General features: G+C 39.6%; 1 protein-coding gene across 1 annotated transcript in view; it reads right to left on the bottom strand.

The window, feature by feature from the left end:
• LOC126475165 (low-density lipoprotein receptor-related protein 2) overlaps nt 1–24,296 on the bottom strand; it is a 217,079-nt gene that overhangs the window by 57,485 nt on the left and 135,298 nt on the right. Inside the window, exons 37-40 of the mRNA XM_050102790.1 lie at nt 17,421–17,604; nt 16,610–16,791; nt 6,003–6,226; nt 2,575–2,798 (exon numbers count right to left, since the gene is read on the bottom strand). Of these exons, the coding sequence (XP_049958747.1) occupies nt 2,575–2,798; nt 6,003–6,226; nt 16,610–16,791; nt 17,421–17,604 (814 nt within the window). The remainder of the gene's footprint in view (nt 1–2,574; nt 2,799–6,002; nt 6,227–16,609; nt 16,792–17,420; nt 17,605–24,296) is intronic.

The raw sequence follows: 24,296 nt of genomic DNA, 5'->3' as shown, positions 1-24,296 counted from the left end.
GGTTCAAGAAAACATATGAAATATTTAATTTCATACAAGGTAATTAAATGTGTGAATGTAACATATAGCAATTTTACATCTGATGCAACAAATACAAATAATCTGATTAATGACCTGTTGCCATTTATTTTGAATGTATATCATTTTGGAACATAATTACTGCAGTCCAGTTGGTGCTGTGTGAGCAGTATGTGTGATGGCATATAAAAATCAGATATTACAGATTCAGGGAGAGCATAAGGGAGCAATTGACAGGAATGGGGGAAATAAATACAGTAGAAGAAGAATGGGTAGCTTTGAGGGATGAAGTAGTGAAGGCAGCAGAGGATCAAGTAGGTAAAAAGACGAGGGCTAGTAGAAATCCTTGGGTAACAGAAGAAATATTGAATTTAATTGATGAAAGGAGAAAATATAAAAATGCAGTAAGTGAAACAGGCAAAAAGGAATACAAACATCTCAAAAATGAGATCGACAGGAAGTGCAAAATGGCTAAGCAGGGATGGCTAGAGGACAAATGTAAGGATGTAGAGGCCTATCTCACTAGGGGTAAGATAGATACCGCCTACAGGAAAATTAAAGAGACCTTTGGAGATAAGAGAACGACTTGTATGAATATCAAGAGCTCAGATGGAAACCCAGTTCTAAGCAAAGAAGGGAAAGCAGAAAGGTGGAAGGAGTATATAGAGGGTCTATACAAGGGCGATGTACTTGAGGACAATATTATGAAAATGGAAGAGGATGTAGATGAAGATGAAATGGGAGATATGATACTGCGTGAAGAGTTTGACAGAGCACTGAAAGATCTGAGTCGAAACAAGGCTCCCAGAGTAGACAATATTCCATTGGAACTACTGACGGCCGTGGGAGAGCCAGTCCTGACAAAACTCTACCATGTGGTGAGCAAGATGTATGAGACAGGCGAAATACCCTCAGACTTCAAGAAGAATATAATAATTCCAATCCCAAAGAAAGCAGGTGTTGACAGATGTGAAAATTACCGAACTATCAGCTTAATAAGTCACAGCTGCAAAATACTAACACGAATTCTTTACAGACGAATGGAAAAACTAGTAGAAGCCAACCTCGGGGAAGATCAGTTTGGATTCCGTAGAAACACTGGAACACGTGAGGCAATACTGACCTTACGACTTATCTTAGAAGAAAGATTAAGGAAAGGCAAACCTACGTTTCTAGCATTTGTAGACTTAGAGAAAGCTTTTGACAATGTTGACTGGAATACTCTCTTTCAAATTCTAAAGGTGGCAGGGGTAAAATACAGGGAGCGAAAGGCTATTTACAATTTGTACAGAAACCAGATGGCAGTTATAAGAGTCGAGGGACATGAAAGGGAAGCAGTGGTTGGGAAGGGAGTAAGACAGGGTTGTAGCCTCTCCCCGATGTTGTTCAATCTGTATATTGAGCAAGCAGTAAAGGAAACAAAAGAAAAATTCGGAGTAGGTATTAAAATTCATGGAGAAGAAATAAAAACTTTGAGGTTCGCCGATGACATTGTAATTCTGTCAGAGACAGCAAAGGACTTGGAAGAGCAGTTGAATGGAATGGACAGTGTCTTGAAAGGAGGATATAAGATGAACATCAACAAAAGCAAAACAAGGATAATGGAATGTAGTCTAATTAATTCGGGTGATGCTGAGGGAATTAGATTAGGAAATGAGGCACTTAAAGTAGTAAAGGAGTTTTGCTATTTGGGGAGAAAAATAACTGATGATGGTCGAAGTAGAGAGGATATAAAATGTAGGCTGGCAATGGCAAGGAAAGCGTTTCTGAAGAAGAGAAATTTGTTAACATCCAGTATAGATTTAAGTGTCAGGAAGTCATTTCTGAAAGTATTCGTATGGAGTGTAGCCATGTATGGAAGTGAAACATGGACGATAAATAGTTTGGACAAGAAGAGAATAGAAGCTTTCGAAATGTGGTGCTACAGAAGAATGCTGAAGATTAGATGGGTAGATCACATAACTAATGAGGAAGTATTGAATAGGATTGGGGAGAAGAGAAGTTTGTGGCACAACTTGACCAGAAGAAGGGATCGGTTGGTAGGACATGTTCTGAGGCATCAAGGGATCACCAATTTAGTATTGGAGGGTAGCGTGGAGGGTAAAAATCGTAGAGGGAGACCAAGAGATGAATACACTAAGCAGATTCAGAAGGATGTAGGTTGCAGTAGGTACTGGGAGATGAAAAAGCTTGCACAGGATAGAGTAGCATGGAGAGCTGCATCAAACCAGTCTCAGGACTGAAGACCACAACAACAACAACATTACAGTTTTATAATGTAGCCAAATTTTCAGCCACGAAGTTGTGAATGAATTTATGATATAACATGTGACAGTCCTCTTGTGAACTTTGGAGGCCCAATGGTGATATTTTAAGTAAGTAGAAGTTTAAAACTCATCTGTCAGTTGATAAATTGAGATGATTCTTTTTTGAAGCATAAAAAGTAGGAATATTACGTGAGGCTCAGGAATTTATTTAAAACAATTGAAACTTATTTTGAAACTGCAGAAAATGGCTGACATTAATAAAAATATACATTTTTTTTTTTTTACTTACTGCACTGATGACGCTTATCTTCATCAGAATTATCAAGGCAGTCATTATCCCCATCACATATGTAGATCCTTGGAATACAGTTTCCATTATCACAAGTGAAAAGATCGCCAAAACAGGTGCGACCCTCCAACCTGCAGTATTCGGGTGGCTCATCTGATCCATCTCCACAGTCATCATCACCATCGCAGTACCATGTAGCAGGTATGCATCGGTGGTTGGGACATCTGCAAAAGCGTGCTATCATATAAAATGAAATTTGAGGGTAGGGGGTGACGGCATGAGCTCCACTCCACCACATAAGTATTTTTGTATATGAATACAGACACACAAAATATTGGTAACACTGTGAACTAGCCAGATGTTAAAGTTGTATCTGATATTCAAAAGGCCTTTTAAAAGCAAACACCAATTTTCCGCACATGAACAGAGTTGTTATTGAGGGGTTCATAAAAGAAAACGCAAAAACCACGAGTATGGAGACAATAAAGAGCAAAGCTAGCATAATCTATTAGATTTATCTTGAATTATGAATTCAGTATTGTTGCATGTTAAACTGGAGTGCTGAGTATTTTGCTTTTTTCGCATGATTTCTATCCCTCACATAATTCATGTCTAACTAAAGCCAAGCTAATAGTTTTCATATTCTAATTTATTACTATCAAACACATATGGTAGGCCCTGTGAATTCGTTTTCACCATGAATATGTCTAGCAACTGAACACTTGAGTATGAGGAATGTGTGCATGTGTGGCGCAGAAGAATTATTTGCAGTTTTGAGATGCAACAAGCTGGAAACTATTCGCCTGTTATGCTTTATCCTCCCGTGAATTACTAAAGTTTTTCCTCATTTTTCATTCTATTTTCAATGCAACTGCACACAAAATACATAATATTTCAGAATGTTATTTAGGCCAAGATCCATGTAGACTTATTGTTCAGTTGGTTCTACTGGTATCTGTGACATAATGATCCAATTAGTTTTATGGGAAGATCAGTTAATTAAAAGTTATAGCTAACTGAAAATTCTATTACAGTACATAATGGGAAAACATTCTGAGCTAATCTGCGGAACCTGACATGTTGTTACCACTTATTCGAAAGCAGACTTCCTACTCTTTCCAAGAACATACTTTAAATTATCTGAAACTAATTAACTTATGGCATAACTGACAATGAAAATATGGGCCATCATAATTTGAACTGCCAATTTTGCTTTGTGCTTGCTAAATTCTGAATTTTGACACTGTACTTTTGTTGCTAAATTTTTTTCCAAATCAGATGGCGCCACTCAACCACTAAATTAAGATTTTGCATTATTTTGCAAAATGTAAATTTCTCTTCAATAGGGATGCCATACTCGTAATTAGGGTATCCCCAATACAGAAGTATACGATAGTTCAGTATACTTTTATAATTTACTAACCTTCTACATTTTTCTCAATTCAGAAAACAGTTAAGTCTCACAGTCTTTTCAAAACAGCAAAATTTAACCAAGCCAATTTTCAAAACATTATGTAGTTTCTGAGACAAACAAATATTTGTACCATTGTCTTCAAATCACCCACAACACCCCAAAATCACCCGTCTGCCACTAGCATCTGTACAAGTAACAACTATGTTGGCTGGTATGAAAAAGGCTGCATCCTGACACTAAACATGTAACATCTATTTATCTATGAGTCTGGCTTCAGGTATGAGATGTGTAATAACTATGCTGGTTAGGCTCTGTAACCTCCGAGTAATCATGCAAGATCCTTACATTGATTCGTGTCAGAGTCTGCAGGGTTCACTTGTAATGTTAACCTCTTGTGTAAAAGTCTGTGACCATCAAGTAACTGCATAATATCTACAACCTTAAAATCCCGTATACTATAGTAAACATGCAACATATAAGTACAACTGCAAACTGCACCATAAAACTTATTTACAACATGTTTTAATTATATTGTTAACTTTCTACATGACAATAACATGTGCACAGTGTCTGTTATGATATATCGCCACTGTGTCAAGTTTCCACTGTGATGTGTAACGAATAGTACATCACTGATTAATGACTGGATTATTTATCTTCTGAGTCTGTTGATGAAGGAAGAGATGTGATTCTCTTTACCTGTTTGATCTGCAAACTGAAAGACTGGAACTGGCAACCAAAAACATTACAGTGCCAGTAACATGGAAAAAAAGCCACTTAAAATTCAAGTACTGTGTGGTCTACAGCATTTGGTACTGTCTTTTCTATTCAGTTTTCAAAAAACTTTTTCAGAACATCAGAATATGGCACTTCAAAGTAAGTGAACTGAGTGCAAAGCAAGTAAAGAGGGTTGTCTCAGCTTGTCTTTCATTTCTTATTTGAATATTATAAATAGCAGGAATGATGATAAACAATCATAATGTAGTTATATTTAACAGAAAATCTTAATTTATTAATTTGTTTTCAGAAAATATACAGCAAATATAGCTAATGATTGACCTCTTTCAAGAAAAATATTTATATAACTCATCTGATGATGTTTGGGAGTGTCAGTAATAAGCACTAATATCTGGAAATGTCAAAGTTGGAACATATTTGCATAGGGTAGCACACTGTTAGGAAACTAACCACCAATACAGGATTTATACTTGATGCACAATTTAATCCTGTGTGTAGTGTTCAATTACAAGGATTGCTGGTCTGTAATTAATAATTTATAGCAACTTACACTAATAAATAATTATCGCAGTGTCAACAATGTTTTATAATGAAGTGTACATGCCGTCCCCCTTTCACATCAGTCATGCTATAACATTCTCAAAAAACACCTGGCTGTATACCAGTAATAAAAGTAATAACTAGCAAATATTATCTAACTGGAATGTGGCTCAGTAGACTGGAATACACACGGTTCAAATTTTAATCGTTACTTCTACAGCCTCCGTCAATAAGCAATAAACAAGTGCTGTAACACAATAGTTCAGCTTGACAAAGTGTTCCTCTTTGAAGCACACAGTCATATACATCCACAGGACAACATCTGTGACTCTAATGAAGAAGGTTTTATTTGACATGTTACCAATCAGTTCTTGTTGATGTACCTGTCAACGCCTCTATTATACCACAAGTGACTACCTCCACTCATTAAGCTGTTTATATTCCATCCAGGATTTTCCAGTCTCATTATGTGAGTCACATGTACTTCTTGTGAGAGAACTGTTGGTTGACTGGGGACCAAACAGCAAGGTCACCAGTCCTATCGGATTGTGGAAGGATGGGGAAGGAAGACAGCCATGCGCTCTCAAAGGAACCATCCTGGCATTTGCCTGAAGCGATTTTGGGAAATTGCGGAAAACCTAAATCACAATGGCCGGATGCAGGTTTGAACCGTCATCCTCCCGAATGCGAGTCTAGTGTAAAGAACTGTTGGAAGGAACAAGTGATGTAAACTGACCTGAAGCTATTTTGTGGGCAAGATCTCTCTGCACAGTGCAGCGGATCCTCATCACTGTTGTCACCACAGTCATTGTCTCCATCACAAAGCCAGTAAGGTTCCACACAGATATTTGTTTTCTCACACTTAAGGTGATTTGGAGGGCATGTCTTATTTCGTGGACACAGGTCATGTGTCTCATCAGATGTTGCATTATCTTTACAGTCGTTCACTCCATTGCAAACCTGAAAAAAATATGAAAGAAATTACTGAAACACAGAGTAGTAGTAGTAACAATAATAATAATAATAATATTTATGCAACACTGAATATTCAGATAAAATCCTTAGAAACAAAACAGTTTCACAATATCATACAAATTATTCTTCTGCATATTCTTCTTGTCAGTTTATAATTTATAAATTTATTGTTTTACAAATAATTTTACATTTTAATACATTTAACATTTATTAATATATAAGAAACAAAGTTATAATATTTTTATTACCATTAGATTGCATGTGAATTACCTAAAACTATCAGCCTGACATACTTACAAAGCATTTTTCATAGAAATAATGAACTCAATAAGGGAATAAATGGATGTTCAACGAAAATTCCTTTTAGTTGGTCTTTTAATTTACTAACAGAAAGGGCTGTGACATTTTTAGGTAGTGCACTGGCTACATTCAGCCAACCATGAAGTGCAAGTCTTTCATACAATGCTGTTCTAACGCAAATTACATGGTATCTTAATTTTGTCTGGTATTAAGTTGCCATAGGTCACAGTTCAAGTTTGGATATTACTTTTAATAAATTTTGGAAACAGGTTCCGATACGCTTCTCTCAGTTTGGCACCACAAATAAATCTGACAGTTTTTTTCTGCAGCGATAGAAATGAATTTAGGTTGATTTGTATTGCTGCACATTTCTACCAAATAGTACAAATTTGATACATACTTATCTTTACCATATTTGCTAATAATGTTTATGGCAAATATGATTTTAGATAGGTTACAGGCGAAGGAATAAATATGCATGTCCCATTTGAGGTTGACCTGGATGGTATTTCCCAAGAATTTCATCCATTTTTTTCCATTTTTATGTCATTTGCTAAAGATAATTTCAAACCAAAATCTATTATCCAGTGTTAATTCCATTACTGCAATCTTTGAAGCTGCAGCATTTAGATAGCTTTCATTGAAATACTTGACTACTTCACTTGTAACACTGTTAGACAACAACTCCAGTCTTGTGTTTGAGACAACTGATGTATCATATCAGAGATTTGGAATTTGAATGAGCCACTGTTAGTTGGGGCCAATTATATGTTTTGTTCAGCTTGAATGCCCTCATATCCGTACTGGAGATTACTGAAAAAGCCATTGATGGATTTTCCATTAGAAGAAAAGCACACATTAAAAGCATTTGTGACCTGAGATTGGCATTTGATGATACTCCCACTATTGCTGATGGTAAGATCACTGCTGATTTGCCCTTACAATCCACAAAGTTATTTATAACTTTCCTAACAGCTATGCCCATGTTACTCAACTTTTTTTTAACACTGTGAAATGTACAGGGTTATTACAAATGATTGAAGCGATTTCACAGCTCTACAAGAACTTTATTATTTGAGATATTTTCACAGTGCTTGGCACACACATACAAAAACTCAAAAAGTTTTTTTAGGCATTCACAAATGTTCGATATGTGCCCCTTTAGTGATTTGGCAGACATAAAGCCGATAATGAAGTTCCTCCCACACTCGGTACAGCATGTCCCCATCAATGAGTTCGAAAGCATCGTTGATGCGAGCTCGCAGTTCTGGCACATTTCTTGGTAGAGGAGGTTTAAACACTGAATCTTTCACATAACCCCACAGAAAGAAATCGCATGGGGTTAAGTCGGGAGAGCATGGAGGCCATGACATGAATTGCTGATCACGATCTCCACCACGACCGATCCATCGGTTTTCCAATCTCCTGTTTAAGAAATGTCGAACATCATGATGGGCTGATCACGATCTCCACCACGACCGATCCATCGGTTTTCCAATCTCCTGTTTAAGAAATGCCGAACATCATGATGGAAGTGTGGTGGAGCACCATCCTGTTGAAAGATGAAGTCGGCGCTGTCGGTCTCCAGTTGTGGCACGAGCCAATTTTCCAGCATGTCCAGATACACATGTCCTGTAACGTTTTTTTCGCAGAAGAAAAAGGGGCCGTAAACTTTAAACCGTGAGATTGCACAAAACACGTTAACTTTTGGTGAATTGCGAATTTGCTGCACAAATGCGTGAGGATTCTCTACCGCCCAGATTCGCACATTGTGTCTGTTCACTTCACCATTAAGAAAAAATGTTGCTTCATCACTGAAAACAAGTTTCGCACTGAACGCATCCTCTTCCATGAGCTGTTGCAACCGCGCCGAAAATTCAAAGCATTTGACTTTGTCATCGGGTGTCAGGGCTTGTAGCAATTGTAAACGGTAAGGCTTCTGCTTTAGCCTTTTCCGTAAGATTTTCCAAACCGTCGGCTGTGGTACGTTTAGCTCCCTGCTTGCTTTATTCGTCGACTTCCGCGGGCTACGCATGAAACTTGCCCGCACGCGTTCAACCTTTTCTTCGCTCACTGCAGGCCGACCCATTGATTTCCCCTTACAGAGACATCCAGAAGCTTTAAACTGCACATACCATCGCCGAATGGAGTTAGCAGTTGGTGGATCTTTGTTGAACTTCGTCCTGAAGTGTCATTGCACTTTTATGACTGACTGATGTGAGTTCATTTCAAGCACGACATACGCTTTCTCAGCTCCTGCCGTCATTTTGTCTCACTGTGCTCTCGAACGCTCTGGCGGCAAAACTTTATGAGTTTTTCTATGTATCTGTAGTGTGTCGTGACCATATGTCAATGAATGGAGCTACAGTGAATTTATGAAATCGCTTCAATCATTTGTAATAGCCCTGTATTTACTTCTAATTTCTACTAGTAGATCTTTATAAAAATCATGACAGTTCTTAAATTCTACCTTTAGTCCATGATTATTGCCATCCTTCAACATTGCTCATTGGAAAAGTCAAAGTTTTTCTCTCACTGTTTTCACTTCATAATTTATCATTTTTTTGCCAATGTCATTCCTGGGTGTGAGAAACTGACACAATAATCAAGGTCTGATGCAAATTCCCCAATTTTTTTTTTGTCCCAGTTGGTGTCAGGAGATAGCAAGTCTATGTTTTTTATCTCCAGTTAGTATGATGTTAACCCAACCCTTTTTTATTGCAATGTTTACTGCCTATGTCAACAAGTAGGGCATTAAGAATTTAAAGGAAAATATCTTGACTACCCACGAAAGTCTGTACAGACCTAAAATGATCAAGCTGCCTTAACCTCACTTGTAGTTAACTGCTGCAAGTTTTTTTTTTTTTTTATGTCCTCTACACTAAAAGTAGAGCTTGCACAAGATTACTTGACCAGTGCACAGAAATGCATCCTTGTTGTCAGTACTGGGTGAGTCCACCTCTTTTCTGAAGTGGCAGTCGTCTCAATTGCCTATTGTCTACACAACTGTGAGCTTCGTCCATTACTACTAAATCATTGTGTGCCCATTTCGACTACCTTTCTCAAAAGATTTTAATGAAACTATTTGATAAAAAAAGTTGATTCTTACACATCAGCTAGTCTCATTCATCAGCTTCACTATCAACTGCCTATCATTTCATTAATGGTCATAATTATTGTGATATTTCTATACCTCGCAATGTACTATGCTTAATTCAAATACTTTGCAAATATATATATATATATATATATATATATATATATATATATATATATATATATATATATATATAAAAGAGAGAGAGAAAGAAGGGGTCGCTTATGAGTTTGCATTTGGTGCATGTTAGTTCATGTATTATTGCTTACGAAATGGAGCTAACATTTTGAATTTTTCTTCAAACTTTGAGATGAGATCTGTATCTGTCACTAACCTCGAGAAAATGGATTGTATGTAGTGCTCTAGCTTCTGACTGTCTGCGCAAACAATGATGGAAATGAAATATTCATATCATCCTTCAAATCTCATAGACAGTTCAAGATACCGAAATGAATTTTTGGCAAATGACAGCTTGTAAAGTGGAGAGCATTAGCTACATAGCTAACATGCAAAAATTTCTTATCTAATGTGATATACGAGTGATTACAGATGTTTTCAATGAAATAATGTTACCCATCCAACAGCTATTGACAGCTGGTGAAATGAGAATTAGTACAGGTTTTGTAACACCATAAATGAAGGAATCACATTTATTTTTTTACCAAGCAGGTCTTTTCATAAGTTACTAACCTTAACTTGGCCTCAATTGTTTGATTTACAGAATGCTGTTTCAGGGTTCTATCACAATTGGAGCTGCTTTAGCATAACTATGAGGTGAAATTGTGTAAACAATGCTATGTTTTGGCAAAGAAGCTAATTTTAACATGGCAACGAGATAAAGGAAAAAAGGCGTACAAGGCATGAAAAAATAAATCGCTGTCTCTGATCCAGTTCCATCATAATCCTGCACCCATTGTGTTTTTAATAATAAACTGCTGACTTGTTGAACTGTTTGTTGTGCTGGTACAACCTGTTAATACAATTGTTTGCAAGCTCATTTGCTATAGCTTACAAGTTCTGTGAGATATGCATTCATGTGAAGGCTTGGGAAGCTGTAGGACTACACTTATCCTACTGCACTGTCCCGTCCGCAAGGGAGCCCCCACTACTACGGTTGCACCTTCTGAGCAGCTAGTGGCCAAGTGATACAGCACACACTCTACTCACATCTATTACATTTCATTTTCTAGCTCTTTCAGCAAAGATTGCTACCCCATCACCACATTGCTCTTTTCTACCGAAGGCAGAGTGAAAGATCACGAAGAGTGTCTGTGACAGCCACTAATTAGTTCATTTGTATAACAATGTTCAATTATATCTAAAAAAAATAAGGATTGTCCTCCCTGAAATGGTATCCAAATGATTGTGCTTACTGCTAAGACTTTCAAAGTTTTGTTGAATTAATTTGAATCTATGGTAGGATTGCTAAACACTGACTGAAGGTGTCACTTTACCAGATTGTTCAATGTGCCTCTGAAGTTCCTCCATTTCCTATTTTGATAATTATTTCACTCATTTTGCTTCTGGACATCATTTATAGTTTTAGTTGCTACATGATTGTTCATTCTCTCTTCAGAGTTTTTTGAGTTAGGCGCAATTGTGGTGTCTTTGTTTTCTGTAAAGTGGTTCGTCTTGTGTTTCCTACCAATGTTATCCATGTTATATGTGCTGCACTCAATTGCATTTTCTGTATGTTTTACATTGTTCTAGCCTTTGGTACTAAGTTTTCCTTAGTTAGAGACTGAAATTTTTTGGATGTAACACTGTCATTGGGGTTGCAGTTAGCTGCGAATCACTGATTCACACTCACATCTGAAGCCTTGAAGAAGAAAGACTAAAATGAGAATGTTAACGATAAATTTGTTTTCATGTAGGCTTTGTCTCCTTGTCTAGGGTTCAGAGTGGAGTTGTGTTCTCTGATGCAAAAGTCTTCATCAAGCTCTCAACATAAAACAAGAAATCCGGAACCACTACCAATTCGGTTTCATGTCAAGAAAAGGTACGGAGCCTCACATAGCACAATTTACAAAAGTTGTTCTTGAAGTAGTGGATAAAGGCCACCATGTAACTGGTAGTTTCTTACTTCTGTAAAAGGTTTTTGACACTGCTGGGCACAGAATTTTATTACCCATGTTAAACATACTAGGAATATGTGTAAAGCAGACCAGAATATATGAGACTTCTCATTGTAATGTAGCAGAACATGTAAAGACTTTGGCAAAGAGAATTTTTACAGTATGTTATGTCCTTTGAATGCTTGCTCCAACGTGCACCATTTCATGACTCCAAAGTGACCCATTTTGGATATATACATCCAGTCCACGGTTATCATATCGTGCTTTGGAGAATAAGTGCCTGGAATACACAGTCGGCCTTCACGGTAAAGAAAAAGGTGGTGCAAATAATAAAAAGAATAGCAGCAGTAGGGTTCACTGCATTGAGTTATTTAAAATGCTATGAATTTTGATGTCCTTTGGCAATATATCTTTCAAAATATCACGCACATTAAGAAAAATCTTCATCTGTATGCTACGAACATCTCAATGTATGAAAAGGGAATCAAATCGATCCACTATTTACATCTAAACATTAAAAACAAATATAAAACACAAAATAATGTGTTATATAATGGACTGACACTGGACAATAGGCTGACAGAGAAAATTAAAAGATGTAGGCCCAAATGATCCCAGAATCTTTAGTCAAAGACTTAAGAAACATTTATTACATAACACTTATTAAACCATAAATGAATACTTCAAATGGTCCTATATAGCCACTTCATACCCTTGAATATGTAATGTAACATAAATCTATTCAGCAAGTGGCAGCAGGAGCAAACACATACAAAAGTTGAGGGAATGTGCAAGCATCTAGAGCCAGTGCCTTCTTCTGGCAGAAGGGCTGAAAGGGAAGGAAGAGGGATGAAGGAAAAGGACTGGTGAGGTTTAGGAAATGGGGAGGATTATAAAAAAGTCACACAGAATGCTGGGTCAGGAGTGACTTACCAAAGGGAATGAGAAGAAAACAACAATTTTTGCTGCACGGGATGAGATTTGAAAACCTTGGAGTTTAAAGGTGAAAGATAGGGTAATAAGCAAGACAGAGATTACTAACAAAAGATCGTGCAAGAGTAAATAAGAGCAGAAAGCTACATGCATTATACATGTTAGGGGTGGGGAGGATGGGGGAGGGGGGGGGGGGGGGGGGGGGGAAGGTCGTAAAATAAAATATATAGAAAACTAAACGGAGGTGAAGTTAGAAACAGTTACTGAGAATAAATGCTGAGACCAAAGGAATTAATGTAAACTAAAACCAGGTGTCAGGTGGGTAGTGAGAACCAACGACATAATGTAATGACAGTTTCCATCCAGCAGAATACTGAGAAAATGGTGTCAGGGAGAGGAATGCTGATGCCATGTTTGGTGAAACAGACATCGAAGTCCATGACTGTCATGTCGAAGAGCTTGCTCTGCAACAGGATATTGTGCGTTGCTAGTGTACACCCTCTGTCTATGCTCATTCATCCTAACTGATAACTGGGTTGTAGTCGTACCAATGTACGAGGTGCATTCAAGTTCTAAGGCCTCCGATTTTTTTTCCCCGGACTGGAAAGAGATAGAAACATGTGCATTGTTTTAAAATGAGGCCGCGTTCATTGTCAATACGTCCCATAGATGGCAGCACCGTACGGCAGATGGAATTTTGCCGCCAGCGGCGAGAATGAGAACTGTTTTAAATACTTAAAATGGCGACGTTTTCCTTACTTGAACAGCGTGCAATCATTCGTTTTCTGAATTTGCGTGGTGTGAAACCGATTGAAATTTATCGACAGTTAAAGGAGACATGTGGTGATGGAGTTACGGATGTGTCGAAAGTTCGTTTGTGGGTGCGACAGTTTAATGAATGCAGAACATCGTGTGACAACAAACCGAAACAGCCTCGGGCTCGCACAAGCCGGTCTGACGACATGATCGAGAAAGTGGAGAGAATTGTTTTGGGGGATCACCGAATGACTGTTGAACATATCACCTCCAGAGTTGGCATTTCTGTGGGTTCTGTGCACACAATCCTGCATGACGACCTGAAAATGTGAAAAGTGTCATCCAGGTGGGTGCCACGAATGCTGACGGACGACCACACGGCTGCCCGCGTAGCATGTTGCCGAGCAATGATGACACGCAACGACAGCATGACTGGGACTTTCTTTTCATCGGTTGTGACAATGGATGAGACGTGGATGCCATTTTTCAATCCAGAAACAAAGCGCCAGTCAGCTCAATGGAAGCACACAGATTCACCGCCACAAAAAAAATTTCGGGTAACCGCCAGTGCTGAAAAAATGATGGTGTCCATGTTCTGGGACAGCAAGGGCGTAATCCTTACCCATTGCGTTCCAAAGGGCACTACGGTAACAGATGCATCCTACAAAAATGTTTTGTAGAACAAATTCCTACCTGCACTGCAACAAAAACATCCGGGAAAGGCTGCGTGTGTGCTGTTTCACCAAGACAACGCACCCGCACATCGAGCTAACGTTACGCAACAGTTTCTTCATGATAACAACTTTGAAGTGATTCCTCATGCTCCCTACTCACCCGACCTGGCTCCTAGTGACCTTTGCCTTTTTCCAACAATGAAAGACACTCTCCGTGGCCGCACATTCACCAGCCGTGCTGCTATTGCCTCAGCGATTTTCCAGTGGTCAAAACAGACTCCTAAAGATGCCTTCGCTGCTGCCATGGAATCATTGCGTCAGTGTTGTGAAAAATGTGCACGTCTGCAGGGCGATTACGTCGAGAAGTAACGCCAGTTTCATCGATTTTGGGTGAGTAGTTAATTAGAAAAAAATTCGGAGGCCTTAGAACTTGAATGCACCTCGTAGAAGGTCAAACAGTGTTTGCATAATGTTTCCATAATAGCTGGTACATAAATGTGTCTCTTCACAGGTGACCCTCCCTTTGATACTATATGCCTTGCCAGCTACATGGGTGGTATAGGAGGGTGCATAGGGCAAGTCTTACGGTGGGGACGATCACAGGGGTAGGAGCCACAGGGTAGGGAAGTGGGTGTAGAACTAGTGTAGTGTTTGACAAGGTTAATGTAGAGAATGGGAGGGTGACGAAAAGCAGTTCTAGGAGTCGGGGACAAAATGTCAGACAGAATGAACTTCACTTTAGGACGCGATTTCAGGAGGTCATAGTCTTTTTGAAGCATCTGATTAATACGTTTATGACCAGGATAATGCTGAGTGTTCTATATTGTTGTTGGTGTTCTTCTTCTTCTTCTTCTTCTTCTTCCTGATGGCCCAGGAAATCTGTTGGAGGAGGTTAGACTGGCGGTGTGTTACTGTAGGGAGTCTGCATCTGAGCTAATACGTTTGCCTCAAATGCCAAGGCTGTATGGTAGTGAACATTTGACATGGAAAGGATGGCAACTGTCAAAATGTATGTAATGCTGTTTGTTAGTAGGTTTAATGTCAACAGAAGGATGTAGCTGGCTTGTGGTGAGGTCAACGTCAAGGAAAGTGTCATGGGATTCAGAATAGCCTCAAATGAACTTTAATTGGCACTGAACTCCCATTTGGGAATAACAGTGTTTAAATCCCCATCTGAGCATCCTAATTTACATTTGTCATGGTCTCCTTGAATTAGTTTAGATGGCCATAACCAGTACCTTTGAAAAGAGCATGGCTGATTTTCTTTCCCATCCCTATCCAACATCAGTGTGTGCTCCATCTCTAATGACATGTGGACGGCTGTTAAACTCTGATCGCCTTTCCACCTCACTACTGTCTTCCAAATTTCAAAATATCAACTTAGACTCATATTATCATTTTCTTATTTCTCAGTGTATAACAAACCTCAAATTTTTAGTATTAATAGAAGCAATGTTCTTTCTCAGGATGTGAAATAATACTTTCTTTCTCAAACAAAATAATAATAGTGATAATAATAATTTTATGGGAAGTCCCAATGTAAAATAAACAATGACTATTCAATGACCATGAATATGAAGATCTGAACATATATGTACATATGAAACTCAAGACACTTTGGTATGTTTGATGTAAGCAGTGAACCAGAAAGAGGATGGGGTGTCAAGACAGGAAAGAAAAATGACTTGAAAATGGCAGGAAGTTAAATACACAAGGAGACGTACGCATGCACCAAAAACCACACACAACAAATGCAAAGGTGGTTGTAGGTAACGCAAGCTGTAGAGGGTCTAGGGAGAAGGGCAGAGGTAAAACACTAAGTGACCAAAATACCGAACAAGTATGAAAGAGAATATGAAGATTGATACAACAGTAAACATCAGAAATGGACTGAGCGAATTAAGAAGGTCCGAAGCCTACTAAACAGAAGGATGGAATAAGAACACAGAATAAAGAGAAAGTTACTGCAGCAGATGCAGGAAAGTGATACAGAAAGCAAGCCAAACTGGGTACAGGTATGAGCAAAAACTGAGACCAGGAGATTTATGGGACTGTAAGACAGATATAGTGGAAGTATGATCCTCGCAAGGACTTTTCATAGGAGCTGTTAATGGCAGTAGGAAGGGCAGGAGGGAATTAAGGATGACTTGAGTTGTAAAATAGCTATTGAAATGAAGGCATTAATATTGGTTGGCTGAGTCTGCACTTCACCATGGGCTGATAATGGTCATCAATGAAACTTATGTATCCACAGACTTTAGTGGAGGGCCTTTTTGTGCACAAAGACAACAGTAGTCAAAGTGCTGATACTAACTGTAGTTTACTAATGTGGACAAAAACAGAGGTACAGATGTATGTTGATGCTGAGGAATGTTGTTATTTGAGGACGGAAGGATCAAGAAGATATTAAGTTTTTGGAGGAACTGGGAGAAAGTACCTCTGAGAGCATACGTTCAGATAAATGCTTTAATCTCAAGTCTTTGCTGCATTTCAAACATTTAAAAAATTGATGTCTTGAAAACATGTGACTTACCTGAGATTTTTCTATGCATCTATGATTTTCACACGTAAATTCTCCAGCAGCACATGGTGGGTAATCACAATCTAATTCATCAGAACCATCACGGCAATCATTTTCATGGTCACATTGCCAAGTTTTGAAAATGCATCTTCCATTTGCACATCGAAATTCATTGGAGCCACAAGAATGAAACGCTGAAAATAATTAAATTAACTGAACTTAAAATACAAGAGTGCTTTCATACTGCTTATTCACATGGTCAGTATACAAGTAATGATTTGTAAATCAGGACAAACTGTGGAATAAAGATGTGATTTAACAACAACTAGTCCAACTAAGTGACAACTAAATTTATCTAGAATATTTTAAATCTAATCACATCACAAAAAGTGTGCACTCTCTGCCCCTACACACACACACACACACACACACACACACACACACACACACACGATATAATATTCAGAGCATGCTCTGGATCAAAGAAATGGAATATTGGTAGCCTGTATCAACTGGTTGCTGCAAGAGTTTTTGCAATTTTAGCTTCACTTGCGTTATCACTTGCTGAACAAGTAGAAACACAGCTAGATGAACTAGATCCACTTTCTCTAATATCAATCCTAACATAAATACCACTTTTTTAATTCTTTCTCTTTCCTAATCCATATGCGGTATGTACGCAAAATTTCAAAATTCTATTACCAACCGTATTCTTATGAACCTTATTACTTATATGTGACTGATAACTGTAATAAAAATCCTGAATGGAAACATTTTGTTTAAGATATTCAACATTTAAGCTAGACAATAAATTGATACTTACCACAGTAGTAAACATCTTCATCACTGTTGTCACCACAATCATCATCTCCATCACATGCCCACATACGTGAAATGCACCTGCCATTTTTGCAGTAAAATTTACTTCCGTCACATGAATAGTTCTTTGGCACGCACATCCTGTTCTCATTTACTAATTTGGAGTCGCCATCACATTTACATTCTGCCTGAAACCCAATAACAATCTCATTTAAAGAAATGTCAGTCACTAAATAATACTTAACAAATGCTTAAGTTTATTTATTACAGATATTGCAGAAAACAAGACAGTGCATTAATAGAAAATAAAAATAACTGCACCCAGTCTTTAATGAAATATTAATTGATTTCCATAAACCAGTTTTTGAGTCTTTTGGGCTCATCTTTGGGTTTTTATTTTTCTAATATGCAGCATAACACTACAAAAATAAATATGTAACTTCTGCATGATCCATCTGAAGATAAATCTGAGAAAGGTTAAAAAAAAACTGAACTTTGTTCTAGTTGCTACAAATCTGTTCTCTTCTTGACTATGACACCCAAAATCTCTTTTAAAATTTATGAAACTGCTAGTAAAGCACAAGTAGGAAGTATGTTTACTGCTATGTTTGTTAAAAAAAGCGGTGTAAGCCTCTCATACAATACTCATACTTCAAATTTAGAAAATTGTTACTCACCCTAAAGCAGAGATGCTGAGTTACAGATAGACACAACAAAAAGGCTCTCACAATTATAGTTTTCGTCCATTAAGGCCTTTGTCAACGACACACACACACACACACACACACACACACACACACACACACAAAAACGGAACTCACACACACGACTGCAGTGTCGGGCAACTGAAACCACACTGTGAGCAGCAGCACCAGTGCATGATGGGAGTGGCGACTGGGTGGGGGTAAGGAGGAGGCTGGGGCAGGGATGGGGAGGAATAGTTTGGTAGGGGCGGCAGACAGAGAAGTTCTGCAGGTTAGACAGAGGATATTGTTACATTCCATCCCGGATTTTCCATTGTTAAATTTTGAAAATTGAATTTTTAATGTATCATAGCAAAATTAAACAGTGAAATGTAAATTCAAGTTACACGGACATGAAAAAAGTGAAGGGATAGCTCCTAATTTCGTGTCGGACCTCCTTTTGCCCAGAATAGTGCAGTAACTTGACGTGGCATGGATTCCACAAGTCTTTGGAGGTCCCCTAAAGAAATACTGAGCCATGCTGCCTCCACAGCTGTCTATTGTTGTGAAAGTGTTTCTGGTGCAGGATTTTGTGCACAATGTTATGTACCATGATGGGACATAGGGGTGACCAAATCATTCGCTCGAACTGTCCAGAATGTTTTTCAAATCAGTCACAATCAATTATGGCCCAGTGACATGGAGCATTGTCATCCATAAAAATTACACTGTTGTTTTGGAATGTGGAGTCCACGAATGGCTGCTAACAGCCTCCAAGTAGCTGAACATAACCAATGCTAATCAATGATCAGTTCAGTTGGACCAGGGCACCCAGTCCATTCCAAGTAAACACAGCCCACACCATTATGGAGCCACCACCAGCTCGCATAGATACTTGTTGACAACCTCTCCTTCTCCCAGTTCCTATAGTGGAAACAGTTTTTTGCAACCAGCTCTATCAATTAGACTCATTCCAAACTTCATCCGAACACGCCTTGGAGGGCTAATGGTATGACCAACCGCTGTGTCATCCTCAGCTGACAGACATCATTGGATGCAGATATGGAGGGGCATGTGGTTAGCACATCACTCTCCCAGCCATAGTCAGTTTTTGTGACCGGAACTTGGACTCAATCCAAAGCCATTACTCAACGCTGCCTGACTCAGTTCACTCTTCCAACCAACCATCATCTGCCCCCACTGTGCCCAAATAATGCCCTGTTAACTTTCCAGAATTTCCTCATCTTGAAGCTTTCCTCACCATCATACCCCAAGTCCCTCAACACACAAAGCAAGCTTACATCTGCAGAAACATGACCTAAAAACTGATCCCAGCCTTGTGGTGCTACCTGCTACCAAAGGCTCCACCACTGTCATTATCAACCACAGGGATTTCCTGGCAGAGGGACTCTGCCAGCTGTCACATACATCCACCTACAAACCCTGCCACAGTGGCCCCAGTCCAGAAATCCTGTAGGATCTCAGGTACCTTCTCAAATACTCAGGCCCATCCCACAACGTCTCCTCCTGAGTCTCTCTCTCTTTTCTTCCTCCCACCAATCCCTGCACTCCTACCTCCTACATGCTTCCTAATGGACATAAACACAACCAACCAGTTGCCCCATAGTGGCTGGTTACTATGCCCCCACAAAGAGAATCTCTGCTCTAGTGGACCTCCACTTTCAGTCTATTACCCGTAGCCTGCCCTTCTATAATAAAGGTGACAAACCATATCCTCCACTGAGTCTCCACAGTTTCTGTTCCTTTACCATCCAGCACAATGCTCGTCACTGTCAAGCCACCACCCTCCACACTAACGACCCAAATGCTCATGGTCTTGCCACTGTTGAACACTACCTTTCCCAATTCCTGAGTGACTCCAAACCTATAGCCTCCATCCTGGTCACCATGATAAACTATATCGCCACCCACAATTACTTCACCTTTGAAGGCATCACCTACAAACAAATCTGTAGTACAGCAATGGCCCAACCTACACCAACCTATTTATGGACAATCTAAATAACTCCTTCCTAACCACCCCGAACCCCGAACTCCTCACCTGGTTCATATTCATTAATCAAATCTTCGTGATCTGGACTGAGGGTGAAGACACCCCAGCCACATTCCACCAGAACCTCAACACCTTCTCCCCTGTTTGCTACACTTTTGTCATCCTCAACCTAACAAGCCACCTTCCTCAACATTATCCTCCACCTCAAGGATGGCCACATCAGTTCCTCCATTCACATCACGCCTACTAACCTCCACTTCAACAGCTGCCATCCATTCTATACCACAAAGCCCCTTCCATACAACCTAGTCACCCACCGCAGTCAGATCTGTAGTGACGAGCAGTCCCTCTCGAAACATACTGATGGCTTCATCTAGGCCTTCACTGAATGTAATTACCCTCTCAACCTTGTACAGAAATAAATCTCCCATGTCTTGTCTCTTTACTCACCGATCACCTCCTGCATGCTCACTATCTGGCCACAAAAGACCATTCCTCTAATGATTCAGTACCACACATGACTGGAGCAACTGAATCATATTCTCCTCCATGGTTTTGATACCTCTTGTTGCACCCTGAAATGAGAAATATTCTACCACTATCCTCTCCACCTCTCCCACAGTGGTATTTCACTGCCCACTGAACCTACACAATAAACTCATCCACTCCTACTCCACCCCTGCTCCCAAACCCCTGCCTCATGTCTCATATTCCTGCAATAGGTCTAAATGCAAGACCTGTTGCATATATATGTGTACATCCTCCCACTAACACCTGCTCCAGTCCTGCCACAGGCACTCCTATCCCATCAGAGGCAGGGCTAGCTGTGAAAGCCACTATGTGATCTACAAAATAAGCTGCAACTGCTGTGCTGTTTTCTCTGTGGGCAGGACAATTAACAAGATCTCTGCACGAGTGGTCGCCATCAATCTGTGGTCAAATGCAGTTGAACCATCCAGTTCCTGAACATATTGCCCAACATGATGTGCTTCACTTCAATGGCAGCTACACATCCTGCACCATTTAGACCTTTTCAAACAACAACAATTTCTCTGAATTGTGCAGGATGGAAACCTTCATACAACATAGCCCTTCATTCCCATAACCCCCTGGTCTTGACCTCCGCTAGTCCCTGTCGTCCACTTACCTATCTCCTTCCCCTGCTCCCACTCCAGCACTCGCGTATCATGTCATTTCTGGAAACCCAGAATCTACCCTGTAGGAATCACCATGGATTCTGGAAACAGCGATCGTGTGAGACCCAACTCACTTTATTTGTCCATGAGACCCAGAAAATATTAGATACAGGCTCCCAGGTAGATGCCATTTTTCTTGACTTCCGGAAGGCGTTCGATACAGTTCCGAACTGTCGCCTGATAAACAAAGTAAGAGCCTACGGAATATCAGACCAGCTGTGTGGCTGGATTGAAGAGTTTTTAGCAAACAGAACACAGCATGTTGTTCTCAATGGAGAGACGCCTACAGACGTCTGGTGTGCCACAGGGGAGTGTTATGGGACCATTGCTTTTCACAATATACATAAATGATCTAGTAGATGGTGTCGGAAGTTCGATGCGGCTTTTCGCAGATGATTCTGTAGTATACAGAGAAGTTGCAGCATTAGAAAATTGCAGCGAAATGCAGGAAGATCTGCAGTGGATAAGCACTTGGTGCAGGGAGTGGCAACTAACCCTTATCATAGACAAATGTAATGTATTGCGAATACATAGAAAGAAGAATACTTTACTGTATGATTATATGATAGCAGAACAAACATTGGTAGCAGTTACTTCTGTAAAATATCTGGGAGTATGCGTACGGAACGATTTGAAGTGGAATGATCATATAAAATTAATTGTTGGTAAGGCAGGTGCCAGGTTGAGATTCATTGGGAGAGCCCTTAAAAAAGGAATCCACCAACAAAGGAGGTTGCTTACAAAACTCTCGTTCGACCTATACTTGAGTATTGCTCATCAGTGTGGAATCCGTAACAGGTCGGGTTGACAGAGGAGATAGAGAAAATCCAAAGAAGAGCGGTATGTTTTGTCACAGAGTTATTTGGTAAGCATGATAGCATTATGGAGATGTTTAGCAAACTCAAGTGGCAGACTCTGCAAGAGAGGCCCTCTGCATCGCGGTGTAGCTTGCTGTCCAGGTTTCGAGAGGGTGCGTTTCTGGATGAGGTATCGAATATATTCTTTCCCCCTACTTATACCTCCCAAAGAGATCATGAATATAAAATTAGAGAGATTCAAGCGCGTATGGAGGCTTTCCGGCAGTCGTTCTTCCCGCAAACCATACGCGACTGGAACAGGAAAGGGCGGTAATGACAGTGGCACGTAAAGTGCCCTCCACCACACACCGTTGGGTGGCTTGCAGAATATAAATGTAGGTGTAGATGTACAAGCCTCCTATTCTGCCAACATATCTACTAGCCTTTTCCCCTTCTCTGCTTCTCTCCTCTCCCCTCTGCTTTTTCTCCCTCCCCCTCCCCACCCAAACCCCCAGCATATCCACACAACTCTGCACCTAGCAGTCCTATCCTAACTCCACCATGCCCCTGCACACTCTTACATGCAGCACATCCTCCCCACATCTATTCTGCTATCCCTCCTCCTCCCTGGCCCAGGCTTCCTCTACGCCCTCACCGAATTACTGTTCACATCAGATGCAGTTGCTGTCACAGTCCGCATTTGAGCCACAGACAGCGGTCACGTGTGTGTGAATTTTGCTTTTGTGAAATGTGTTGTGTTTTCTATTTCTGTACGATTTTTTGTCCAAAAGCTTAAATGTTTGGCAGACTTTCCATCGTGCCTGTCTGCGACTCAATCCTTCCTCTATGCAATCTATCCTTTTCATAATATTGTTGTTATTCTATCCTGGATTTTCTATTGTTTAATATAATTGCTTAGCAATTAAATAACTGAATTTGGTGGTTGGTAGATGGTGAAAATTATGTCAAATGCGAAACACTTTCCCAACTTTCTGTACAATTAGATTTATTCATTCATGAACCAACTTTCAGCTTATTAGGCCATATCAGGTAGCAACTGAATGTTGCTAACACAGAGGAACTAATGTAAAATTTACACAGATATTTCTTATACAAATGACACAAAAATGATAACATGCAGAGTGTTTACAAAGAAGAGTACTACAGTTTTATGTCACACAGAAATAGTTATATTTACCTAAAAATGAAAAAAAAGTCTTTTATGTACATGTCATTGCATTTAACAACCAATGAAAAATAGAGCTGAATTTGCAACAGCAAACTAATATTTGCATAACTAAAACATAAATTTGATAGAGAGGGAAAGGGGAGACTGAATTCGACATGTGTTATATGTTTATTGATTTCAAGTAAGTCCAGTAGGATCATCTTTCTGCTTTTCTGAACAGTAGGTAAAACTTCATAATCTACATCACATGGGCAGTTTTCTAGTAAAAGATGTTGAATCTGTCTTACTTAATCCCTTGACGCTGAGTGTCATGAATTCGCACCATACCAACACTGTGCTCATAACTGGAAGGATAAAAGTATTTGAATGGCAATGTCAGTAGATGCCAATTGTTCATGACACTGCCAATACTTATGACAAGTGCTACATTCTCCTGAGTGTTTCGGGTACCTCTAAAGCACCATCATTTTTATCTTTCATCCAGAAATTCATTCACGCATTAAGGTGTTGAATCACTAATTTGTCTCATGTTCAGTTAACCTAATTCCCACAGTTCATGACCAAATAAATATAATTATGCAGAAAATTAGAAAAGTGTTTTCTATTCAACACAGAAATAAATTGTCAAAACACAGAAAAGGAAACAGTATGGCAGATACACATTCACGTAAAAATTAAACTAAACTCAGCCCGAACAGGCGGTGAGGGCACAACAGTACCAACTGGCTGCCATCTCATCCCCAGCCCACTGGCATCACTGGATGTAGATATGGAGGGGCATGTTGTCGGCACACCACTCTTCTGACCGCATGCTACTTCTCAATCAAGTAGCTCCTCAATTTGCCTCACAAGGTCTGAGTGCATCGTGCTTTCCGACAGTGCTCGGCGAATCAAATGGTCACCCATCCAAGAGCTAGCACAACCCGACAGCCATTAACTTCAGTGATTTGATGGGAACCGATGTTACCACTGTGGCAAGGCCGTTGGCCCATACACATTCA

The sequence above is a fragment of the Schistocerca serialis genome, chromosome 4 (assembly GCF_023864345.2).
Source record: "Schistocerca serialis cubense isolate TAMUIC-IGC-003099 chromosome 4, iqSchSeri2.2, whole genome shotgun sequence".
In the NCBI taxonomy this organism is placed as follows: domain Eukaryota; kingdom Metazoa; phylum Arthropoda; class Insecta; order Orthoptera; family Acrididae; genus Schistocerca; species Schistocerca serialis.
The sequence above is the reverse complement of the archived record's forward strand: the minus strand, read 5'-3'. Positions and strand labels throughout refer to the sequence as shown.